General features: G+C 42.5%; 1 protein-coding gene across 1 annotated transcript in view; it reads right to left on the bottom strand.

Moving 5' to 3' along the window:
- The window catches only part of LOC111872086, a 402,164-nt gene that overhangs the window by 349,164 nt on the left and 26,209 nt on the right, over positions 1–26,791 (bottom strand). Inside the window, exon 2 of the mRNA XM_033754522.1 lies at positions 21,793–21,854. Within this exon, the coding sequence (XP_033610413.1) occupies positions 21,793–21,854 (62 nt within the window). The remainder of the gene's footprint in view (positions 1–21,792; positions 21,855–26,791) is intronic.

Consider the following 26,791-nt stretch of genomic DNA (forward strand, 5'->3'; position numbering starts at 1 on the left):
TTTTGTGAGGAATTTGATGTTAGCACGTTGTTCTGCATTAGCACTCAGCATTATTCCGACGGAGCTCAGAAACACGATCCGCTTCTAACAATGGTCGCGGCCAGACTAACCGATGCACGTGAATGAAACTTTGTGTGACGGTAGAGGGAAGTCCAAGGGTCAATGCCCTACCCTCCTCTTCGTCAATGACGTGGCCGGAAATGAGTCATAAAAGTAATCCGGGTTCTTTATTGCCACACCTTGTACTCCGGCGCGTAAGGCTGACTACCTTCGCCTCAATCAGACGCACCGTTTGTCGGTCAAAGGACGTGAACTACGGAACGTAGCAAAAACAACTACTACTAAGTGGGAAGCAACATCAATCAAGCATACATAATATAGGTTGTTTCGCTATTAAATCCACCATACCAGCCAACGCCCGTGCAGCTTAAAATTAAAGCGCTATCCAATTTACACGATTAGTAATTTGCATGGCAACTGCCATCCATCACTCGTCGTTTAACGTTGTGCTATACCGCCTGTTACAAAGATGCAATCCAATAACACGACGATGTTATGATATTAACAACATTACGCTCCTTTATCACATATGGTATTGAAAATATTATAACTCCATGGAGCAGGCGCCAACACTCGCTCAGCTGGTCAATAAATACCCCACCTTTTATTAACCCGAAGGTTCACTCTCGTATTCACAAGAGGCAGCCACTAGGCCCTCTCCTGGCTAATGAATCCAGTCCACAACCTCCAACCCTCTTTTCCTCGGATCCGTTTTAATATCCTCCCATCTACAGGCAGGCAGGTCTAACAAGTGGTCTCTTCTCTACAGGATTTCCGACTAAAATTCTGTATGAAACTATTACCCTTCCTCTCCGGTCCAAATAGTCCCCTGACGATCCTATTTTAAGCCCGCTCGATCTTTGTTCTTCCTTTAATGTGAGGCACCAGTTTCACACAAGCAAAACAATGCGTAAAATTGTTATTTTCTCTATTTTAATATTGTCACGTGCAAGAGGTAGCGTCACTAATAATAATGGGTTCTGGATTCGATGATTGGATTTACTGGCACTTCTTTACAATTACAGTCAATTACAACAGCCCACATAATTTACTCCTACTGAATGAATCCTGTCTGTTTGTTATTCTGTTTGTTGTCACGGGACTGCCTTTGTCAATATTCGTTGTCGCGGAAACAGGTGTTTGCGTGCCATTGCCTAGCATTTTACCTTCCACTTCTGCTGCTATTCCGGCTTCTAGGCTGTTTACCGAGCCGCTGCCTAGCAATGGATTACTGCGTCACAATATCTAAATTTGTACATAGGAGACAACACGAAAGATTGTGAGCTGCATGGTAACAAGAATACCCTGAATTTAATTCGGTATCAATTTCTTCCTGAATACAATACTGGCTTCCTACTGTCGAATCGAAATATCCGAAGTCTGCCATGTTTTTGAAGCATTTACTTCCGGTCCGTAGGTTCAACTGCCGATCACAGTGGCCGCACGGTCTAAAGCATGAAATGTCTTAGCCTACTTAAATAATTGTATCGTGGGTTCGAATCCCACTCAAGACAGGATGTCTGCATTTTTCTGTTTGTGTTGTCCTGTGTAGGTAGAGACCTTGCAACGGAAGTCCTACCAACTGTCTATAGGATTCATAATTTCAGAATTAATTCTCCATGGGAACAGGCCAAAGAGCCCTAATCTGTCAAGGTATATGATAATGCTATGAAACTGCCCTGCATCCTAACGAGACATGAACACGCACTGAGTCACGTCTATATTTAGGCCTATTTACATGCGAACGGCCTTATTAGCGTCTAATACACCTTCTATTGTTTTCTTTATGGCACGTGTGCGTATGACCAACAAATCACCATCAGTTTACAGCAGAAGCTGGAGTGTACCATTCAATTCCAAGACCTCCCGGCTCTCTTGCGTCTTCCTAATGGCGTATTAGTAAGGCAAAGATCAAATGGGGTGGTGAAAAGGCTTATTACCAGACATTTCCAAATAGGAACTGCATCATACAGTACATATGTTTACCTTCAAGGACACCGAGGTTTCAGTTTGCTTAGTTTCGTGAAGTTACCAAATTGCTGTACAATGCTCCTTCCCTCAGCCAATCATATGCTGATGCACTCGCTCTTCACCAGGATCTAACGAAGTGCTATCGAACTGATGACGATTCTCAAGAGGTTTGCGGAAACTGAATGGGAACTGCCCACTGTTCCAAAGCGTAATGCAGGGCCTGTATCAAATTTACGCGTCTGTAACTAACGCTGATGGTAACAGGTAAAGTTTCTCCTGTGCTTCATTAGTTATGCAATATGCCATGAAGACAAACAGGGGAGTGGAGGTATAGCTCCACCATTGACTTCGGCACTAGATGGAGGAGAGTGGTCAGCTTCACGCCCCTGCCGCTTCACCACCGGGGAAAGAGTTCTCGGTACCCATTGGATAGGAGGTGGGTTGGCCACAGAGCCGGTCCAGACGTTGTGGGGAATCGAAAGCAGGCCGTCCAGCCCGTAGCCATTTTGATGGTGTTCGTTTTTATGTTTTTTTTTCCTGTAATTATTACAAGACCGTAAGTCCACTGCCATACATTATAAATCTGTGCTCTTGGCGCTGCTGCTCACTGGGCCTCCTGGTAAATGTAAACCGATGACGGCGGACGGCATTTTGAACAGACTCAACAGAAATGCTGCAACCCCGTTTCTTCTTGCTTACATGTTAACGTCGAGCCATTAGAACGGTACAGGTGTATTTCTGATTTGTTAAAGTTACACATTAACAGCGGAGCCCTGATAACGCAGTCGATATAGCGACTGGTTATGGGCTGGACGACCGAGAAGTCGGAGTTCGAGTCCCGGTAGGGTGAAGAATTTTCTCGTCTCCACGTAATCCACACCGGCTTTAGGGTCCACACAACCTCCTATCCAATGGCTACCGGAAGCTCTTTCCCCGCGGGTCAAGCGGCCGGGGCGTGAAGCTGACCACTCACCTCCAACCAGTGCCTAAGTCAATGATGGAGCTCTACCTCCACTCCCTCGTTTGTCTTCATGGCGTAATGTTTAATTAGTTAAGAAGAGGAACTATACCTTTTTTACCTTTACACATTAACAGGACTATGAACCTAGTAGATTTCCGTAAAGGCAACACATTACACTTAGGGATATATTCAAGAGATCCCCAATTCGAAGCCCAAACACGTTATACCATCTATCCTGACAGGCGTTTTCAGGTTTCCCTCAACGTCTCCAGGGGAATGCCAGGATAGTTCTTTCAAATAAGTCACTGGCGCCCCCTTCCGAATTCCTATCTACGTCCTACTGCTCATTCATAATGATCTCTCTACATCATTCAGAGCTATATATTATATGCAGCAGAAACGACGTCGATAAATAAATTAAGAATCAAACGGTTTTCAAATTAACCAACTGCAGCCATTCCGAAAAGCTGCAATCCAAAGCGAAGCCATAAAAGGCTACTGGCGGGTTAGTATACGCCAACGGCTGAAACCTCACCTTGGACGTAAGTTTCGTAATGAGAATGACGTCATATATTTCCTGGAGGCACATTCAAGAAAAACAAGGCAGCAGAATTACATGAAGCGAAGCCTCACACACAAATACACGTACGAAACCCACAGAAGAGTCTATGCTGGGCTAGCGGATCCACAATTCTGGCCTGATATTACCAAACGAATGCAGCACGAGGAGACAAGAAACACTCACCCTAGCCCAACAGCTCTGTTCCAACTTTTCTGATCAGGCATATGTCACTGATGTACGTACACTTTAAAATGTGTATTTGTTACTAAATGCAACTGCTTTAAACCTTCACAGATCACCCTACATATTTGGCGCTCTCAGTGGCAACGCTGGACTGAGTACTAAGATGTCATACACGACGTATCAGAAAGCGTCTGTTATCAAATCGGACACTTTGCATGTTAATGTAAACATCCTAGTGGGCATGCGCTTCGTTGCGGAACCATGTGACTCACGGCATCCGGAGTGTTCCCCCGAAGCGCTCCGTACTCACTCGCAAAAGTGTAACGTCTCGTATTCCATCTTCTGCCAATGGCTGACGAACTGTAATTTTATGGAAAGGACGACAAATTTTCCACGGAGTGCTGGCCCAGACGCCAATCTGTTGTGCTTAACATCACGGGGTTTTTCTTGTTATGGCCTCCCGTGCTGACAGACACGCTACGTTTATACAATCATGTACACTTCCTGTTTCTTCAAGGTGTTTAACAATCCGGAAGATAGTGTTTCTCGATAATGCAACACGAACAGAGAACCATCGCCAATACCGGCTCTCCGCAGCAACACAAGAACACCAGAAAAATAACAGGTTCTAACAACAACTTTCTGATCCCCCGTACAGGACGCCATCTTCTTACTCGGTTCAGCACTGCCAAAGGCAGCAAACAAATGTCCCAAGTGTGCAGTTATGATGTGTGAAAGATTCATCTAACTGCGTTCACTAACAAAGAAGTTATGCAAATCTTAAAGTGCCAGATAATGAAAAATAAACAGTATCTATAGTCAGCAGACAACTTAGAAATGCACAACGAGAACTAATCTACGTAGTGAGACATAAAAAGTCGGTATTTGTTTCGCATAAAAAAAACATTCTTTTTCAAAATAAACAGCAATGGGTCAGGAAAATGCAGATAAGATCTAAATATTCGGCAGGCTGTAAAGGAGCCTAGCATTTAAAGCAATTCATTAAATACAAGGCACAAACATTAGATTCCCATTAACTTCTTCCAAACCATTAAACACCATGCGGATAACAATTAAATAAGAGAGGAACCAATCAATTGCTGGACGTGAATCAACTGAGGACAGTCCATTTCTCTGGCGGTTAATTACCTTAACGCTTTACACAGGTAAAGCGAAATGAAAGTTGGAGACTCTAAGCCTCGAGTATTTCCTCAAACAGAAACACAAACCTGATTTCTGAGAAACACCATTTCCCTTATGAACAAATATTCTTGAACAAACCGCCGACCGCACCCGACAGATAATGCCTATAAGTGGGTATACTACAAACGGAGTTGTTGATCAATGCGCACTCTTTTGAGTTCTCAAAGAATGTGGAAGTGCAGATGCCTCTTCGAACCGCTATAGGCTAGTTTCAGTAACTTCGAGAAATAAGCATTAATATGGGCAGCAGATTCACACTGGGTGCCGTTTCATCAATTCGCATTCTCCGTAAAATCGACTTACACTAAATTCAAATAGGCACCAGAACACAATACTGTGAAAATGAAGAGAAAATAGAAAGCCCATTACTTTCCTCACATTTCACACACTCATTAGACATAACTTTGATTGATCTTCATGAAATTGGAAAATAAACATTCTCGTCTGTATCGCATTATTTAGGGCTCAAGACAGCTTTCCTTCTTTACAATCTGCATATTTCTAACATCATCTGCGTATAAAGTTTTGAATTTTGTTGGGCATGGCAATAAAGCAGAGACATTATTCTGCTGGTTTAGTTGATACCATGCTGTTGTGCAGCTCGGGTTCGAAACGCTGTACTTCTGCTGTATAGGACTCCGCTTCTGTCTTCAACGTCACCACGGTACCTGTCCTTGCCAGACATGCATAGCTAACAGATCAATGGAAAACGCGATAAGTTCAATATTTAAGGACGGTAGTTAATATATCAAAATTGTATTCACGAAGATCAAATTCATCCGGGGAATGCTTGCTGCCATTAGGTTCTGAATCGTTGGTCTTCCCGTCCTTTTTTTTTTTCCTGGCACTACAGCCCCCGTGGGCCTAGGCCTACCTCCATGAACTTCTCCGTTCACTTTGGTTTTTCTAGATCTTACACATACAGTAGGACTCCTTGGGCGAGCGATCAGCTCGTCGCAAGGCCTCTACCTGTAGACAAACACAGAAAAACGCACACAAACATCCATGCCCTGAGTGGGATTCGAACCCACGATCTCGGCTTCCGAGCGAGCGAAAACAGTGCATGCCTTAGACCGCTCGGCTACCGTGACTGGCGGCCTTCCCGTCTACTGTTTGATAATATAAACATTAAAATACAAAAAGCCATGTGTTGTCTGTTTCTTTTGGTTGGTCATAAAACTTCCGTCTCTCGCATTATCCGGAAGGGGGGGGGCACAGAGCAAGGATATTTGAGAATGACAAAATCTGGAACGACGACACGGGAAGTGAGAGAAGGGTGAATAAAACTGCCTAATTTGTGGGGTTCTTTATCGAATATTAGGGTAATCCAATCAGAAGGCCGGGGTATGAGTGTCACACAATGGCACTGGAAGATAAACAAAATTCTGGTCGGAAAAGCAGAAGGAAACTGACCACTTGGAAGACCTAGGCGAAGAGGCAGGATAACATTAAAATAAATCTTAACTGAACGGGCTGGGGGGGGGCGTTGTAGGCTGCATTCGTCTGGCTCAGGACAGGACTACTTGCGGATTCTAGTAAACATGGTAATGAATCATCAGGTACCATTATAAACAGCTGAGCGACAATCAGGTTCTCAAGAAGGACTGTAGTACAATGACTTATAACCGTATATTCAACTTCTTACCAAACAGTCTATTAAGCTTCACAGCCTGATCTCAGTCCATTCATCTGTCTGGCTGTTATCCTCTAAGGGATGTATCACAACGAACTTAAAAAACTGTACTCAATTCTTAATATTACGGTCAAAATCCACACAACAAAAATCAACGCGGCGGCATCAATGCTTTGGGTCTGCACCCAACTCTCGCTTATTCATATTATTATGAAAGATATGAGTTCATAGCCACATATACAGGGAAGTTCTTAACTTTGTTCACCAGTTCACGGTGCTGCACTTCACGGCGACCGGTGCACCGTTGGCTGCAAGGCGGATACGAATTTTGCCGATGAATCCACATGCCTGCCGGCCGATAAAGTTCGGCATGAAAACAAGTTATGAACTCTGTGGACCGCTTGACGGCATTGTGTTTCACGGCGAGCAGTGCGGTTGATGCGTGGGAGTCTGTTTTATTATTTGTCAGTAGTGGGCGGCAGTTAACAGCTCCATTAGCCGTTTGTTCTCAGTTACAATTAGTGAGCAGTGTGTTCCGTCATGATACCGTGTACTTTAGAGTGACTTGTATTTCTGTATGACACCTGAAATACGGATCTGACATAGAGAGTCTGCGAAAATTTCGAGGTAAATTTCGCGACGAAAGAGTTCCAAGCAGACAATCAATTCACAATTTGATGAATAAACTTACATCAACAGGACTCTTAACAGACAGAAAACAAAAATATGAACGCCGAGTTCTTACTGAGGAGAAATTAGACGACATAGGGGCCAGACTTGAACATACACCTAGAAAATCACTGAAACGTCTAGCTCAAGAGACTGAAGTGTCAAAGTCCAGTAAAAGAACGCAACACAATTGCTGAAGCTTAGACCCCATAAAACAACGGCAAGCCAAGCCTTGTATCCGCGCGATCCAGCTAGCAGGGTTCATTTTTTCTGCTGGTTTCTACAGTCTGTCGTCGAAGGTGAGATCGCTCAGCAATTGATATTATTTTCTGATGACGCACGGTTTCACTTACAGGGATACATAAGTACACAAAATAATTCCTACTGAGTTCACAGAATCCACATCTAACTCATGAAGTCTCGCTACATCCAGTGAAAGTTAGTGTCTCTGACGTGCTGTAAGTGCAAGAATGATTGCTGAACCTGTGATTTTTAACAGAACAATTAATTGTGAAGGATATGTACAGGTCATTCTTGAGCAATTCTTTCGAGAGTTAACAGAAAAGGAAAGACTTCATGGCTGGTTTCAGCAAGACCCGGCTACTGCCCACACTGCCCGGGTCTATGCGCTTTGTCCGATGTCTTCGGGGTCACAATTATCAGCAGTGGCATTCAGTTACCAAGTTCACCGGATTTTAATCCTTGCTTTTTCTCTTCTAGGACTGTTCGAAGTACAAAGTTGACAACAGTAACCCCCGAACGGAAGAACTAAAAGAAAATATTCGTGGCGAAATTGCAAATATTCCTGCAGAGCAGCTTCAAAGGGTAAATCTGGACGTTTTCCGCCGGTGCGAGGATGTCCACATGCAGAGGGACAGCATTTACAACACCTTCTGTGACCTGTGAATTGTAAAATTCGTATCCGCCTCGCAGCTGGCGATGCACCGGTCGCCGTGAAGAGCAGCGCCGTGAACCGGTCAACAAAGGTAAGAACTTCCCTGTACATGAATATTCCGTGACGTCTACACAGTATAACAATAATCATCCTCTCATCTCTACTACGAAATCGTACTGTCTGCTCCCAATAACGTTCGCAGAGACCTGCTTAGATGCCTCTACAAACAACAACAGCTACACACAGAATTACTCGGTTTCTGGACTTCTTCCCATCGTCTTGTATTCTAGAAAAGAGAAAACATGCCGGACGTTTCGGAAACTGGATCGGTTTCCATCCTCAGGTGAGGGGGGAAGAACTTACTCAGTTGGGCCCTTTAAAAAGAGCTAATCTCAATCACTGGACCCAGTAATTCTGTGTAATATACACCATCGTCAGAACCTTTTAGAATCTAATAGCAGGTAAGTTCAGCAAAAATGGGAACACATTCCTAAGGATGCAAAAAGTCTGAAAAGACATATCATCTTATCGCCCCCTTCACTGGAGATACAAACCTTATCTCGCTTTTAAAACGCAAGTTTTGCTATCTTCTACGGGTGTATACAGAGCTACTGCAAACATAACAGGCCTCTTGCTCTTGCGAGAGCAAACTGCTACACCAAGATACTGTGCTATGCTACATGAGGTTTGCTAAAAGCTGTTCCCTCATACGAGGAGATTCATCACCATTACTGCACTCGTTGTCACTGTGTCGCTAACTGAGAATGTAAATACAGACGGGGACGAGAAGAAACCGACGTCACCGTGAAGCCCGTTCCTTCCATCACACAACAGTGTTGTTACTCCGGTATTGCAACTTCAGTTACGGCAAATACAAATCTACTGTAATTCCACTACAGCCACCACACGACGAAGTCAGAAACTGTTCACCTTTGCTTCCGTTCAGTGTGCGCACAGCGGAAAATCAAGTGCTGATTTTATTTAATCCATACTTACACTTTCATTTTTCTTTCGCAGCCGTCGTGAGCAAACCAACCCTGTACGGACTTCTTACAATCCAAGTTCCAAATCTCACGTCAATTTTCTTTAGCTTAGGTAGCACTAGGTCCTTTGTGACATTTCGCAACAAACTTATTTTTACTATGAGAAGCTGTTAGCCCTTTGCCCATCCCCCAAGTTGGAGGATCACCCCTTGTCGGCTGTCCACGACTGCTACTCTCCATATCTGGAGGGACCTCGTCTACAGACGGCAAACAATTTAGAAGGTTACCTTCGTTTCTTGTATATCTTACACAAAGTAAAAAGTAAAGCTATCCCTCTAACAGGCCGTGGAGGCCAATAGGGTTGTGAGATGTTGAGGTTCCCACATTTTCTAGACAACTGGCTCATAGATGGTGGTAAGGTTGTCAGCCTTGTATATCTTACATATTTCCACATAAACACACACTCATACAGGACCTACAAGAATCTTAATTACTGCATAGTAGCAATCGCAATTACGAACGGTTGTTCAAAGCAGCAATGCCTGATAATTCTATTAACGAAAAAGAACCATGGTAACAAGCAAACAGAAATTCAGTTACAAGAAGAGAGTACCCGGGGGAAAGGAAAAAAAGGAGATAAGGAAGAACTTTACAACATTTAAACTGTAGTTGCCTAGCTATATTCTTCGGTTTAACAAAGCAACATAACGTCATCCTTATTCAAACTACCTTCACGCTTCATGTTGTGATTTGGAGAACAGAAGCTTTACCCTGAAGACAGAGGTACAATACTCCTCACACGCGTTGCTACCCACCCACCAAACAACCCACTATCGCAACCCAGAAGACCAAAATACGAACCTTCTCTGCCATGAAAATATCAAATCTTTCACGCGCCTACTTACACGTACCTTTGTCTCCCTCAATAACAACAATTTAGGCCATCATGTAGCCTAACTGAGAGGCCTACGTTATTCAGAAAATGAACACTGCCATGTACTTCTGTATGTCCGCGTTAATTTATATTTCGTAATGATGAAAGTAACAAGCGTCAAGAGATGACAGAAGAATTCTGTTTTCAGTGGTGTTATCAAACATGGCAACATTCAGAACGAAATTAGTCGATGTTTATTAGCACAAAAATCTCGTTTATATCATGGATGCAGCGAAGGAACAAGATCTTAATCAAAGAAAAGTACGTTTCTGTAATGTCCCTTATCGGAACTTAAGAATCCTTGGAATGTACCAACAAGACAGCAGTAAAAATGTGGAATCGATCTGCGAAGCTCCGTTTAATGTCTTGATGTTGAAAGTCACAATTTACATCAGAACCCACGATCCCAGGGTATGAACGAGCGAAGACAGTTCATGCCTTTCAAAAGAAGAGAGTACTCTGACAAAAACAAAAACAAAAAATGTTGCTTATGAACAGTTACTAGTTAAGTTATCGGAAATTGATCCCGAAGCAACAAAGGAAGCAGTGGCAAAAAAATAAATTCACTACGAAGTTGTTTTCGGAAAGAACTCAAGAGAGTCAAGAATTCTCAGAAATCTGGAAATGGAACAGATGATAATTTTACGCCAAGTTTATGGTACTAAGATGACCTTTTATTTTCAATGGATCAAGAATTTCCCAGACAGAGTGCCAGCAATTTGGATTCCCCAAAAGAGGAAAGCATAATAAATTAACGATATCATATTTTAGTGATATATTTCCGTTTTGATAAATACTGCCCGTTTATTTGTTCCAAGGCCTTTGTTACAATAGCTCGCGAGGAAAAATCAGCAAAATAAACGCATTTTTCAAATTTAACTATCTGCGATTCTACATTCTGCTAAAGCTATTCTAAATAGAAATTTTACAATAGGTCATCTATCACTTGTGCGCGTGACCTACAATGATATCAAGTTTCTGTTTAGCTTAATTACGTGCAGCGGAAAGTTTCAAATCTTCACAACTTCTTCCGGTTACTAGGAAATGAAATGAGTCGTTCATGTTGGGTGACTGCGCGTCTCTTTGCACTGTCATTCTTTCTGATATGTGGCGCTACCAAATGAAGAAGGTGTAAATAAGCCTCATTGTCCACCCTTATATAACTGTACCAATCACCCGGTTCTAGAGTTAAATCTTTAAGTAAATTTATATGCGAGAGGTTATTTCGTTTAAGTAGCCAAGCCTTTGCCCAATTTGGCCTAGTCCTCTTTTTAGTTTTTGATCTCAAAGCTAACGCTAAGCGGTGTAAATTAAAAGTTCCTCCAGCATGTTGCTCCGTGCAGGATCCGCCAAAACGGAGCGCAAGACTGAGAACAAATCGGACTGTCTGTGCCTGCCCTCTTCAGCGTTCCGTCTTAGAACTGCGCAGGCAAAACGGACCGCGCGGCTACTGTGGTCGGCTACGGGAATAAGCCTAGATCTTCGAAACGAATGCAGCCATATACCCCGTAGGAGATCAAGGAGATCATGTGTTTGTAGAATGTAAGAGTACCATATGGCTGGCATTTTCAGTTTTCCGTTTTAAGGTGATTAACTACCGAGACGGCACGCGACATATTGTCGGGAGATCGCTCATACAAATTTTGTAAGGACACTTCTCATGTGCTAAATTAATACCGTGGCAACGAAGCGAACCTTCATACAGTCAGAACCTATAAAGGAAAATGAATCCCGTAACCTCCACATATTTTCATTACACTAACACATCTGGCGGGGCCGCGCCATAGCTCAAGCGGTTAGTCGCTGGCTTCCCACGGCGGCGGCCCGGGTTCAATCCCGGGTCTGGTCAAGTGGGATTTGTGGTGGCTAAGTGGCGCTGGGGCAGGTTTTCCCCGAGTACTTCGGTTTCCCCTGCCAATCTTCATTCTACCAACTGCTCCATAATCACCCTCACCTATCATCTGGGGCTGGTACAAGAGGCCAGAAGTGGCCGCAGTATAAGGGACTTAGTTCCACCCCACTAGCATTAAAAAAACGCATCTGGCGGGAAGTGGGTGCCACGCGTTCTTCCTAGAACTCCTCGTTATCAGTGTTATCATACCGGGTACCCAACGACACGGAAGGACGGGCGAATACAAGCAACCACTATGACCGAACATCACAACAAGCCGCAAGGACACAGAAAACAAGAATTATCATATCCGGCGATGTTAACAGAGGCGTGACGTCTTTTTACTTTCTACACTCGGCGGCGAATTCCTGTAGCGCTGAGACAACCAAGTATGGATTTTACTGTGCTAGGAATCATTTACTTTACCGTAACTTACTGTAAATTCTGTACGTAAGTGTAATTTGAGCACAGTCCTTAATGATCCCCGTAGACTAAAAACGAACTAATTTTACTTCGTAGTTCGCCAAAATCGTTTTGTCATCTCTGCTATGAAAGAATAACTAATAGCGGTCAATCCAGCCAATCGCAAGGTGACCTACACATCGACCTCCGAACACTCAGGATTCCACACTGAGCAACAAATATCTACTAAACATATTTGTCATGTTATTCCTGCCAGAAAAGTGGCACAAGATTGTCAAGTTGAGAACGTCATTTCTGGAAATTACTACCGCGTTCAAAAAACCACGTATGTTAACAGGCATACTACACTCCACTACAACAAGTTCTTATTTTTGCTGACCGGTTCACGGCTCTGCGCTTCATGTCGACCGGTGCACCGCCAGCTACGAATTTTTCCAATGAATCATTATGCCTGTTGGCCGATAACGTTCGCCATGAAAGGAAGTTATTAACTTTGTGGGGATCGCTTGATGGCATTGTGTTTCACGGCGAGCAGTGCGGTTAATTCGTGGGAATTTGTTTTATTATTTGTCAGAAATGGGCGGCAGTTAACAGCTCCTTTAGCCGTTTGTTCTGTTACAATTAGTGAGCAGTGTGTTCCGTCATGGCACCGTGTACTTTAGGGCGAGGGCACACCAACAGAAGTGGCAAACGCAACGCAACAGCAATTTCCGAGAAATGTCGCCGATTTCAAACAGGAAACTGGTTTCCTGATTAGCAGGCGAACACTGAGGAAACTTATGTTTAATTAGTTGCTCACATCATCTTAAGTGGGTATGTTCGTCATACGCATTGCGTGATTGTATTTTTTAATTTCGTGCACTTACCTTCTGTAATGGAGGATAATATCTGGTTGAAGAAATGGATCTTACAGAACTTGTTACAGTAAAAATGATATGTCCCCATTTTTACTGTAACAAGTTCTGTAAGATCAATTTCTTCAACCGGGAGTGCCGTTGTTGCTAGTAGTATAAACTGTACCAATTTCTTGATGTTTTCAGAAGAAAGGCTGTTTTCCTGGAGGATTTCTTTCCACTGTAGTTATTTTTTTGCACTTTTCCTTATTTTTGTTCTGTGTTTCTTGATCATGGGCATGACAAGTGCTCTAAGAGATGAATTTACTACTATTTCGAAGTGAGTGTTATTTTAAATGCCGTTTGGCCTGGATTCTGATTTGTTGCAGACAGAAATTTATTCTTGTAAAGAAGTCAAGCGCCGGTCACGGTAGCCGAGCGGTCTAAGGCATGCACTGTCTTCGCTCGCTCGGAACCCGGGATCGTGGGTTCAAATCCCACTCAGGGCATGGATGTTTGTGTGCGTTTTTCTGTGTTTGTGTACAAGTAGAGGCCTTGCGACGAGCTAATCACCCGCCCAAGGAGTCATACCGTATGTCTAAGATCTAGAAAAACCGAAGTGAACGGAGAAGTTCATGGAGGTAGGCCTAGGCCCACTGGGGCTGTAGTGCCAAGGAAAAAAGGGGGGGGGGGAAGTCACGCTAATAATCACTACATAGTAATTACCAGGGTCCGGATTTCTATGACATGTCATCTTTTCCTATGCGATGCTCTTAAATATATAAATCTCTATAAAATCTTTAGTTATAATTTTAAAGGATTTTAAAATTATAACTAAAGATTTTATAGTGCTACTACAGGAAAACCAAAATTGACGTGTGCAAAATAATCTACATACCAGACAGATATCAAAGAGGTAGATGTTGATAATAACGAAGGAAATAACAATGTGTGTTTTAAATGTAAAATTTTAGACTGGGTTCAGTGTGGCAGCAACGTAACAGTATACACCTGATGATGGCCGTTAGAGGCCGAAACATGTAGTGTGGAAGAGTACAAGATCAAAGACATATAATATATATTGTTTGCACTTGGGACGGAGTTTGTGCCGTTTATCGTGTAGAGTGCAACAGGATGCTTAAATATAATATTGTAATTTTTTTGTCATTTTTGACATTTTTAGGTTTAAGGTCATTTTTTCATTTTGGGGGTAATTTTTTGGACTTTTAAGGATATTTCTTGTCATTTTTGGCCATTTCAGGGAATTTCTCTTCATATGTTTTCTGAAATGTGAATAACATGGAAGCGAAGTGTTCTTTCTTTTCTCCTTTAGGTCATTTTTCTGGATTTTTCGGTCATTTTATGTCAGTTTTTGAATATTTTCAGGTTATCAAAATCCGGGCCCTGCATGTTACATTTTTGGGTCATATTTTAGGTCATTTTTCTGCATTTTTTCGGTCATTTTATAGGTAATTTTTTAAATATTTTCAGGTCATTAAAATCCGGGCCCTGGTAATTACAATATAAAGATAACTGAATACCGAAGAAACTAGTGAGGCTAATTAAAATGTATTTAAATGAAGGGCAATAAAGTTCTTACAACTAAACTCATTTTTGCACGTTTCATATTCAGAACTGTCTGAAACACGGTGCTTCACAATACGCTACCTATTAGGAAGGTCTAAGAAAACCAAGTAGAATTAAAACTGAATGCGATACGTCAGCTTCTGGTCTACGCTGACGATGATAATTCATCGGGAGATAATGTTACATTATCTCATACCACATAAAAGAACACAGAAGCTCTAACAAACGCTAGTAAGGTGATTCAACGAAAAGTAAACGCAGGGAAAGCTTACTCTATGTTGATGTCTCGTCACCAGAATGCAAGACAAAATCATAAACATAGCTAAGAGATCCTATGAAAATAGGCAAACATTTAATCTATGTTGATGTCTCGTCACCAGAATGTAAGACAAAATCATAAACATAGCTAAGAGATCCTATGAAAATAGGCAAACTTTTTAATCTATGTTGATGTCTCGTCACCAGAATGTAAGACAAAATCATAAACATAGCTAAGAGATCCTATGAAAATAGGCAAACTTTTTAATCTATGTTGATGTCTCGTCACCAGAATGCAAGACAAAATCATAAACATAGCTAAGAGATCCTATGAAAATAGGCAAACATTTAATCTATGTTGATGTCTCGTCACCAGAATGTAAGACAAAATCATAAACATAGCTAAGAGATCCTATGAAAATAGGCAAACTTTTTAATCTATGTTGATGTCTCGTCACCAGAATGCAAGACAAAATCATAAACATAGCTAAGAGATCCTATGAAAATAGGCAAACATTTAATCTATGTTGATGTCTCGTCACCAGAATGTAAGACAAAATCATAAACATAGCTAAGAGATCCTATGAAAATAGGCAAACTTTTTAATCTATGTTGATGTCTCGTCACCAGAATGCAAGACAAAATCATAAACATAGCTAAGAGATCCTATGAAAATAGGCAAACATTTAATCTATGTTGATGTCTCGTCACCAGAATGTAAGACAAAATCATAAACATAGCTAAGAGATCCTATGAAAATAGGCAAACTTTTTAATCTATGTTGATGTCTCGTCACCAGAATGCAAGACAAAATCATAAACATAGCTAAGAGATCCTATGAAAATAGGCAAACATTTAATCTATGTTGATGTCTCGTCACCAGAATGTAAGACAAAATCATAAACATAGCTAAGAGATCCTATGAAAATAGGCAAACTTTTTAATCTATGTTGATGTCTCGTCACCAGAATGCAAGACAAAATCATAAACATAGCTAAGAGATCCTATGAAAATAGGCAAACATTTAATCTATGTTGATGTCTCGTCACCAGAATGTAAGACAAAATCATAAACATAGCTAAGAGATCCTATGAAAATAGGCAAACTTTTTAATCTATGTTGATGTCTCGTCACCAGAATGCAAGACAAAATCATAAACATAGCTAAGAGATCCTATGAAAATAGGCAAACATTTAATCTATGTTGATGTCTCGTCACCAGAATGTAAGACAAAATCATAAACATAGCTAAGAGATCCTATGAAAATAGGCAAACTTTTTAATCTATGTTGATGTCTCGTCACCAGAATGCAAGACAAAATCATAAACATAGCTAAGAGATCCTATGAAAATAGGCAAACATTTAATCTATGTTGATGTCTCGTCACCAGAATGTAAGACAAAATCATAAACATAGCTAAGAGATCCTATGAAAATAGGCAAACTTTTTAATCTATGTTGATGTCTCGTCACCAGAATGCAAGACAAAATCATAAACATAGCTAAGAGATCCTATGAAAATAGGCAAACATTTAATCTATGTTGATGTCTCGTCACCAGAATGTAAGACAAAATCATAAACATAGCTAAGAGATCCTATGAAAATAGGCAAACTTTTTAATCTATGTTGATGTCTCGTCACCAGAATGCAAGACAAAATCATAAACATAGCTAAGAGATCCTATGAAAATAGGCAAACATTTAATCTATGTTGATGTCTCGTCACCAGAATGTAAGACAAAATCATAAACATAGCTAAGAGATCCTATGAAAATAGGCAAACTTTTTAATCTATGTTGATGTCTCGTCACCAGAATGTAAGACAAAATCATAAACATAGCTAAGAGATCCTATGAAAATAGGCAAACTTTTTAATCTATGTTGATGTCTCGTCACCAGAATGCAAGACAAAATCATAAACATAGCTAAGAGATCCTATGAAAATAGGCAAACATTTAATCTATGTTGATGTCTCGTCACCAGAATGTAAGACAAAATCATAAACATAGCTAAGAGATCCTATGAAAATAGGGAAACTTTAATATATTTTGGAACAACAACAACAACAACAACAACGCTAACAAACTGAAATTGTGTCATATATGACCCCCGTTCAATTATTGTAACTTTTAAATGTGTAACCATTTGCTAGTAAGAATACTTTGAATATAAGCAGTCCTAAAGAGACCACACACGGTGTTATCTCGAGCTAGACGGTTCGGCATGCGGCCTCACCCCCTTCACCAGACTCTTCGAGGGCGCATAGCCACCTAAAAAAACACTGTAGCACGTGGTGGTTCTTTGGGAACAAAGCCCGAGGCTGGCAGATAGAAGGCAGCTCGCAAGAGGCGAGGGTCGTCATTCTCAATGTAACATTTCTATGTATCTTTCTTCATTCTTTTTCTTCTTCAATAAACTTGGTTAATAATATTATCAACGTGTGGAGTGTGGTCTGTTTAATCTTGGGCCCTAGCGTCAGCTCCTGCACCAAGACGAACCCCTGACTCTCAGTGGCACTAGCGAGAGTTTTTAGTAACAAGTACGCGGCGGCGGCGGCGGGAACTGCCACCCCCACCGGCGCCGGGTAAACGCGTTACAATTGCACTAATGAAGAACCAGTTGCATTTCTTTAGGCCTCAAATGGTTAGTCGCTGGCTTCTCGCCGCGGCAGCCCGGGTTCGATCCTGGGTCTGGTCAAGTGGGATTTGTGGTGGACAAAGTGGCGCTGGGGCTGGTTTTCTCCGAGTACTTCGGTTTCCCCTGCCAATCTTCATTCCACCAACTGCTCCACAATCACCCTCACATATCATCTGGGGCTGGTACAATAGGCCAGAAGTGGCCGCAGTACAAGGGACTTAGTCCCACCCCACTAGCAATAAAAAAAAACACGAAGAACATTTAAAATTCTGAGAATGGTTACTAACATTCAATTCAGAATCTTCTCGCCTATCTAAAAACGTAACGCTTAAGTATACAAAATTATAACTTTGAATGCAGTTTTGTTTACATCCCGAAAATTGATCTCTCACCTACTTCATGTAGCTACACTGAGGGCATCTCAGAACAAGATGCTGAGAGGGATCTACGAGGAATCTATGGACAACTCAAGAAAACGGTATAATGAGGAGCTTCCTGATTTGTATTCTTCGCCAAATATTACTAGAATGGTAAAATCAAAGAGGATTAAATGGACAGCAGAGGTCTTCACGGACCTGGACCTGGCCCTCGGGCAGGGTCTGGTATCAGACGACGTTGGAGTTCGGGCCTGGTTCAAATGACAGCTACCACACATTACATAGCATATTGCAGGTTTTCCTACTGGATTCTATTTTCAGCATACGGTAAGAACCCAAATCGTCACACTGAAGCTCTGACAACAATTTCCTTCGGTAAGGTTCCCAGAGAGAAAATCCTTCTGCCTGTGAGGAACCGAACCCAGGTCACCCTGCTCTTACCGACTCCTACACAAAGCCATTGAGGCTCTATGATGATAGTCATAATTTTATCACAAACTGCGTCCTTCTCTGCTATTAACATCACCGACGGATTCGAAGGAAATGTCATTCTGATAATCAGCATTCCTAGCTAACGTCACGCACAAGGACTCTGCGTAAGTAGAACTCTTATCATGCAGGCAGCAGTCCAAGAAACATTTAAGCGACTTTCAATGAGTACCCCCATTCATTCAATTCTATGTCTTCATCATATATTTACAGACCTACTGAGCGTCTTTCTCGTATCGCCGCAATTGCGGCAGACAGGATGACATATATCATAGAGGAACTGTCAAATTCTTTGGCCCAACCGCGCCGCCGCTCGGCAATTACTTTTAATGGCCACTCACTCCATAATGCTGAAGGAGCGAAGTCCATCCTCCGTACGCAGCAAATGGTTCGAGCACTGGTGCACGGTCATACAAATGAAACCAGTAGAAGACTTTCGTAAATAACCAACTCTCTCAAACAGTTAAGTTACTGAGATGCTGACAGTCGCTCAGCTAGTCAAGAGAGAACACCACTTGCTTGTACGACTTATTCTCTGACATTGAATATGGAGAAAATACCGCGTGATTCTAAATTACTGTCGGGGTTTCCGTTTATAGGCCACGTAAACAACGACAGTAATTCAGAATCACCCTGTACGTTCCTCCGAAACGTCGGTAAACCTCTACTAGGCTACATGGCGTCACATCATAGACAGTAGTTCTGATGATCAAATAATTCAAAAGTTGACAGGGGGATCGCATACATAGCACAGTGTTACGATAATCCTCCTTTCGTTCGGTAAGGAGAAAGGCAGGCAGGCAGAAAAAACGGGAGATAACTGTAATATTTTTATTATTCACGAATATTATTTTTATCGGCCCCACAAAAACATCATCCAACATTCTTCTCTCAAAATAGACAACATTATTCGAAATCGTCCTTGAGGATTTCCGTTCGCCAGACACTGGAAATGTACTCGTACAGCGGGACAGCCAAAACTGTAATTCATTTATGGGAGAAGCAGACTACTATACAGCACGTTCGATTCCTGTTCAGTATGGTCTGAAACAAGGACATGCCGCATCGCCAATGATTTCCAACTTTGTTTTAGAATACGCCATTCGGAAGATTAATCAAAATCAGGAAGCCTTCACGTTGAATGGGACATATCGACTTCTGGTCTACGTTTGTTATCTTACTATTTGTTTTTCTTGGCACTACAGCCCCAGTGGGCCTAGGCCTACCTCTTACTATACTGGGCGCAAATATAAAGCAATAACAGAAGCTGGTTTAAAAGTGCAAGTTCATGTCTCGTCATTAGAATGCAGGAGAGAACGTAATACAGAATTGGATAATATATCCTTCGAAAATATCACGAAGTTCAAATACTGTATCTGGGAACGACAGTAACAGATAAATCGAAAGAATAAAATTGACGAATGTCTGATTCCATTCAGTTAGGCGTTTTACCTCTCCGTCTATCTAAATACGTAGAGTCATACATACTGTGACATTACGCCTGAAAGCCGGTGTAGTCCACTGCTACACCACGGTTAGCCAGGAAATCAACACACGTTTCCGCACCACTGAACAGACGCTGTAACAGATTAACTGTTCGAGATGGTAATCTATATTCGGTTCGCCTGAAGTTAGTTCAGTTCAGGAGAGTTCAGTGTTCAGCCGTGGAGTGTTAACCTGAGAACAGAAGCTGAACAAGTGAGCGATTCGTAAATCACAACCAAGTCAGTTACGCAGAAGAGAAGATATTCGTAGTCCAGTAAAGAATGGAGCGAGTCTTAAGCAGTCACTGACTGTGAACTGTTATAATTGATTGCAATTGTAAAAAAATCGGAAATAATTCCAATCATTCAATCCAGAACCCGTTATTATTAGTCACAGAACCCTTGACACGTGACAAATTTGGTGTCAGAAGTGGTTGCGATGTGGAGGAGGATTCGAATACCTCCAGTGTAGCCCTGCGAGTGGTGAGAGGCGACGAAAAGGGAACCCAGTGCCTGGGAGTATAACCGGGCCACCCTGTTTCCGGGGGATATAAATACAGGGACCTGACCCCTTCAGATTGGGGGAGTCTCGAATCTCATAATGTAAAATGTGGTCATGAGTCCCGTGGGACTCGGACCCGAGAATTAATGCGCTGGCGAAGGCCAGCAACAACTGTAAACGACAGACTAAGCTGAAACGAAGATACTGGTCGTAAGTCTCAAGGGGCCTGACGCCAAGACGAACTCAATGGCGCTAAACAGGCAGTCGTAAAGTAACAATGACTTTGAGCTCAGTTCACTTGTGAGGCGGTGCCCAACTGGCAATGGCGTGAGTGCGTAAGCTGAAGCATCTCCACTGTTAGAAACCGTTGCCAAGGAACGATTGGTGAAGACACAGCAGGCTGGAAAGACTTAGCTTGTGCTCTAGTGATTTGTAAAGTGTGGAGATCAGCGATGGCGCCATAATCAAGTGTAGTCACGGGTCGTGTGTTAAAGTGGACAATAAAACCGATCTTCATCCCAAATCCCGTCTACAGTCACTCTAAGACGTGACAATATGTAAATATGTGTGTGCCGATGGCGACCCTTAAATTTAGAAGTTTTCAGGCATCCAAACAGTTCTAACACAGCCTCCAAGAACTTTGTTGATTGCGGAATCCGTGGCTCGAAAATTCTCAACAAAATTCCTGATGGTACTGCGGTTTGGAACACTTCCATGTCTCCCGACGTTAAAATACCGCCTCAATATTCGTTGTTCTTAAAAAAACAAATATTTGTACGGCGAACGCACAGTGCACACCGACCAGTATTCATGCTTACTAAATGCCGCCAACCCCACAAGGCTAACCGGTTTTGTCCCCCCTTCGAGTCCGACTGCCTTCTACGCATTTAAAAATTATGGGTCAATGCCGTATCATCCTGTACAAAACGGATCTCTAAAAAGCAGAAGATGGAGACAATGTGGACTGGATTCTTCTAGCTCAAGCCAACTCAAGACAGGCTCCATTAAAGGCGGTGAATATCGCGACCGACTGAGCCACCCAAAAATGACTATACTGCGTGCAATTAACATACTTGTAGGGGTAATTGTTCTGTTACAGTTGTTAAGAGTATGCATTCTGGTGCAGATCTGATTTCTCCACTAGCATCAAGAGTCACACGTTAATGTACCACAAGAACTTCGTTAATTAATTCTGGATGGGAAGAGCCCAGACAGGCAGAAGATGAACTATGTAACTATGAAAAGAGTATGACACTACCTTTTTCAAGTGTTTGTTGACCCATTTGGTGAATGTTTTCTTTTGAATGGCGTCTCGTTCGTCTGAAATGACAAGCAGAAAATTAACATTAGAACAACGACTAAATGTACATGAATGCCTATGAGGTAGGCAACATATAAAATAACGTTTGGAAAATGTGTGTAGCTAGCCCCTAGCTCCGGACGTCCTCAGACAGGGGCTAGCTCTGTCTACTGGACCCAACTGAGTAGGTTTTACCTGAGAACGGGGACAGAATTCAGTCTCCGAAACGTTGGGTTTTGAAAAAGAAACAGGACGCTTTTTAGAAATTAGACAAGACGATGGATAATGTCCAAAAACATAATACTTGTAGCAACAGACCATCATCACAAACATTCAGTTCTTATTAACTCACTATCGTGGAGAAGTTATGGCGACGGGCTAACGGTGAAAGGCTTTACATTAAACCAGAGTTACACCAGTGAATCCCGTTTCGTCGTTTTGATCATTTATAAAAGTACATCTAACAGAGCATTACCAGCAATCAACAGACCTGTCTGCCCGCCTCTGACGAGTGAAACAAAACCAAGGAGTTTAAAAATCATTTTATGTATTCGTTAATTTTATCTCCGATCCCTTTTACAAACGTCCTCTACAAATCCCCACTTCCCTAAAAACCAACTTGTGTGGTCATGTCTGTCGGCATGTCTATGACCAGATATCAGCGTCTCTACCGTCAGACGATATTTTCTTCGAATTCAATATGGGAGGCTTCCACTAAACGCGGTCAAGCAACTCTGATTTTCAATCATATTGGTCCATACCAATGTCTCAATCAACAACTCCGTGGCCTATAGTCCGCAAGCGAACTATACAGTCCCAGCGACCGCCGCTTGTCGGCGAAGTTAGTGCCAACTTTCACACAAGACAATAAATGAACTTCAAATTCGATATGGGAAACTTCCAGCAAAAGTCGAGAATTTAAAGATTTTCAGCCATACTGGTCCATAAAAAGGTCTAATTTACACGGGTTTTTCCATGCACCCAATAATCTGCTTCACAGATACTGTTAAAGTTCGATACAGGAGACTTCCATCAACATTTTCAAGGCAGTTCCGATTTTCACCCTTACTGATACATAACAAACCGTAAATTGCATACGGCCATGATGTACTTTTCAGTGTATCCCATAGATTTTCTTAAAATTCTGCAAAGAAAAGAAAAGAACTCTACCAAAAATTGTCAAGCAACTACAATTTTCAGCCACACTGATCCGCAGGAGAGCCTCGTACGAGGTATGCATACGGTCATAGTAAAATGAATTTTCCAAGTACCCCATAAACCCTCCCAAAGATTGTGGAATACGCCCTTTCCGGTCTTCTTTATTTTAAGGTACTTTTTTTATTGCTAGTGGGGTGGGACTAAGTCCCTTGTACTGCGGCCACTTCAGGCCTATTGTACCAGCCCCAGATGATAAGTGAGGGTGATTGTGGAGCAATTGGTGAAATGAAGATTGGCAGGGGAAACCGAAGTACTAGGAGAAAACCTACCCCAGCGCCACTTTGTCCACCACAAATCCCACTTGACCAGACTCAGAATCGAACCCGGGCCGCCGCGGTGGGAAGCCAGCGACTAACCGCTTGAACTATGGCGCGGCCTTAAGGTACTTATTTCCGTGGTCGAGTACTTATAAACAGTGTGCGTAGTACGGCCTGCTCCGCAAGAGTTGTCCTTAAGGCATGAAGGTCATAAAAATGGAGACTGGAGGCGTTAAATGTAAGCAGCTACAACGAACAACAAAAATTGATTCGAAACTGCAGTGTACATACTTCTAAACGGGCACACTGATTGCATAATGTAAAGGAGAGTATTCTGCATGGCCTGTTAATGCCACGCGACTGTGCGCAGGCTGGCACCGTACATAGGCCCGGTTTCCCTTGGAGAGCAATACTCGTACTTAGCGGGCATAACATTACTCTGATCGGTGAAAAGGGCCAACATTTCTCGAATCCTAACATCACTGTCAAGCGGCAAAGAATCAACAAAACCATAATAAAATTCAACAATGTAACATAACGCATTCTGACTCCACAGAAACAAGATACTGGACTGCCATGGCATAAACAATCAAGCTGTATTACCATAGACAGGCCTTCACACAACCTTACAATGACCACTGTAACTGCGTCTGTTATCTGAGCACACATAGCGGTAACATTACACTCGTAAAACAAACTTCAGAGCTAAGATGTGAGACTTCAGACATGCAGTCCAATTCTGCTAGCTCCTCAGCATGATTAAACTAACACAGCTCCTTAACATAATTAAACTAACGCTGACATCTGTTAACAGTCATATCAAATGGTGATGTAACACGTATAGTCAATTATTTACGAGACAGAATAAACACACTTAGCATAAATTCATGTTTCAAAAAGAAAGTGCAAATTATGGCGTCACCATGTAAGAGCGCGCAGTGAGTGCGTGCGTGCATGCATGCGCGCCAACCACATCGACTTGTAACACAACTTCATATAATTTAAGGAAAACTCACACCCATTTTCGTGTTTTAATTCTCAACTATTAATAAAATAAACACTGCAGCCGTAAGAACTCTGAACACGAGAAGAGCGTCATTCAAGAAACCGACTCATTCTTAACTTACTTCACGTTTTAACATAAAATTACAAGTTTCAAAAGTGTCTGAACAGGTCAGTCGGTGTAGTGATGGAATAAGAGCTGGACGGCCAGAGTTCGATTCCAGACTCTTCTCCGTAGCGTCCCTCAGTCTCTCCCAGTCTTCCATCGAATGGGTAACGGGAACTCCCTCCCCGGGGATAGTGCTTAGGCGCCAAGCTGACCATCCACCTTCATCAAAAGCCGAGGTCAAGAAAGGTGAATCTATACCTTCACTCCCCAAGCGTCTTCAAGAAACAGTGCTTAGTTAATTACGCACAGAGGGGGCCGGGGTCGAGTCCCAGTAGGGTCAAACGATTTCTCTTCTCCACGTCGTCCAGACCGGCTCTGGGGCCCATTCAGCCTCCTATTCATTGGGCACCGGGACTCACTCCCCGGGAGTAAAGCGGCCGGGGCGTAAAACTGACGGCTCACATCCAACTAGTGCCGGAGTCAAGAAAAAGTGAGTCTATACATCCACTCCCTCATACGCCCCCATGACGTAGTGCTTAATTAGTTAAGCACGGGGAACTTTACCACAGATAACTTTATATTTGTTATCTTACTTTGTTTTCACAGGCCACTTTCTGCCAGGTTTCAAGAAGTTCGCTCAACGCCAGGGCCAGAATTCTGAAGACAAGTGGGATAACTGCCGGTTATTCTTACGCATGAGCCAGGTACGGCTATGTGGAGCGAGAGCGGGGAACACTGCGCCACTCAACTCAGTCTAAATACATTCACACCTCACCTAAACCCACTGACATTATTCATGACAAATTCGGACAGTATAGACCGATCCAAAACCCTAACTTTCAACTTCGTGAAGATCTCGACTTCTGTGTACTCGTATTTGATTACTGTTCTGGCATCGCAATTACAATTGTCCTACTGCCCCTATATTACGTATTGCGAACGCCGGAATGGTCCGCTACATGGGTCACAACCGCCTTTTTCTAAACCCTTGTCTATTTACCATTGACGATCACCTACCCATTTCATTCGATGGCGGGAAATTATATCTGGCATTTCATTTCGTAACGTTAACAAATGAACTACTGAATCTCGGTGGATAAGTGAAATATGGCACGGAGATACACAGATCGCAAACCCACATGCCAAGTTTGTCACAAAAATCTTTTGAAGATTAAAAGTTAAAGGCAAGAGGACGTGCGAAATGCGAGGTTATGTCAGTTCACTACCAGGTAGCCCTACTGGAAATTCCTTCTAATGGTCACCATGCACAGGCGCAGGTCACTAAACTGCACATTTATTTATTTATTTACACTTCCAGCAGCATTTAAAGGAAAACGGGGGCCAGATTTATTCCCAGAATTTACTGCTCATTTGATAGAATAATGTGAAATTTGTATACATGATGAGGTGGGCAGAGCATGTAGCACGAATGGGGGAGAAGAGGAATGTATATAGGATATTGGTGGGAAAGTCAAAAGGAAAGAGACCACTGGGAAGACCAAGGCGTAGGTGGGTGGACAACATTAAAATGGATCTTAGAGAGATAGGATGGGATGGTATGGATTGGATTGATCTGGCTCAGGATATGGACCAGTGGAGGGCTCTTGTGAACACGGTAATGAACCATCGGGTTCCATAAAATTCTGGGAAATTCTTGAGTAGCTGCAGATTTGTCTTCTCCTCAAGAAGGGCTCAGTTCCATAAGTAAGTATACATAATTGTTATGCCCCAAAATTCGAGATAGTAGAAGAATCCACGGCCCAAAAATGTTCGCGCCTAGCGAACAGTGTTGCACAGTTATTGCCGCAACTTGTAAACATCAGTAATGGCAAGTAGGTCAGGAATCTGCTTGCCCAGCAAGGCTGTGTCCTCACAGCGCCAGAAGTTTGCCTAACTCGGGCACTGGAGAATCGGAAGAGATTGCTTACGCAGCGATCAGACGCCCGGGGGGGTCTGCCCACATCCCGATAAGACCCAATGAAAGCCTAACTTTAGGAAATTAGAACACAAGGGAGGAGCTATCTACCCCCTTGTCGTCCACGCGGAATCAGCGAATTAAGACTATAAATGAGGGAAATTCAAGAGACTTGGGATTCTGATTTTAAACAGAATAGAGAGTTGTCAGCCGAAGGCTCTCTTCGACATGGGTCAGACCAGCGGAGGCAGTGTGCCGACATCTTGTACTTCAGGTGGGTCTGTTCACGTATATTAGCCATGCCGATTGATAATCTGTTGTTTGATAGTAATGGTGATAACTGTGTGGTTGAGTTATTTTAATGTGTAAACTCCAGTGTACCCAGTGAGCCCGTAGGGTAGGAAACTATGATCGTGTAGAAGCCTAGGATCTTAGCCAGGCAATGAGTGACTTATA

The sequence above is a fragment of the Cryptotermes secundus genome, unplaced genomic scaffold (assembly GCF_002891405.2).
Source record: "Cryptotermes secundus unplaced genomic scaffold, Csec_1.0 scaffold356, whole genome shotgun sequence".
Classification (NCBI taxonomy): Eukaryota; Metazoa; Arthropoda; class Insecta; order Blattodea; family Kalotermitidae; genus Cryptotermes; species Cryptotermes secundus.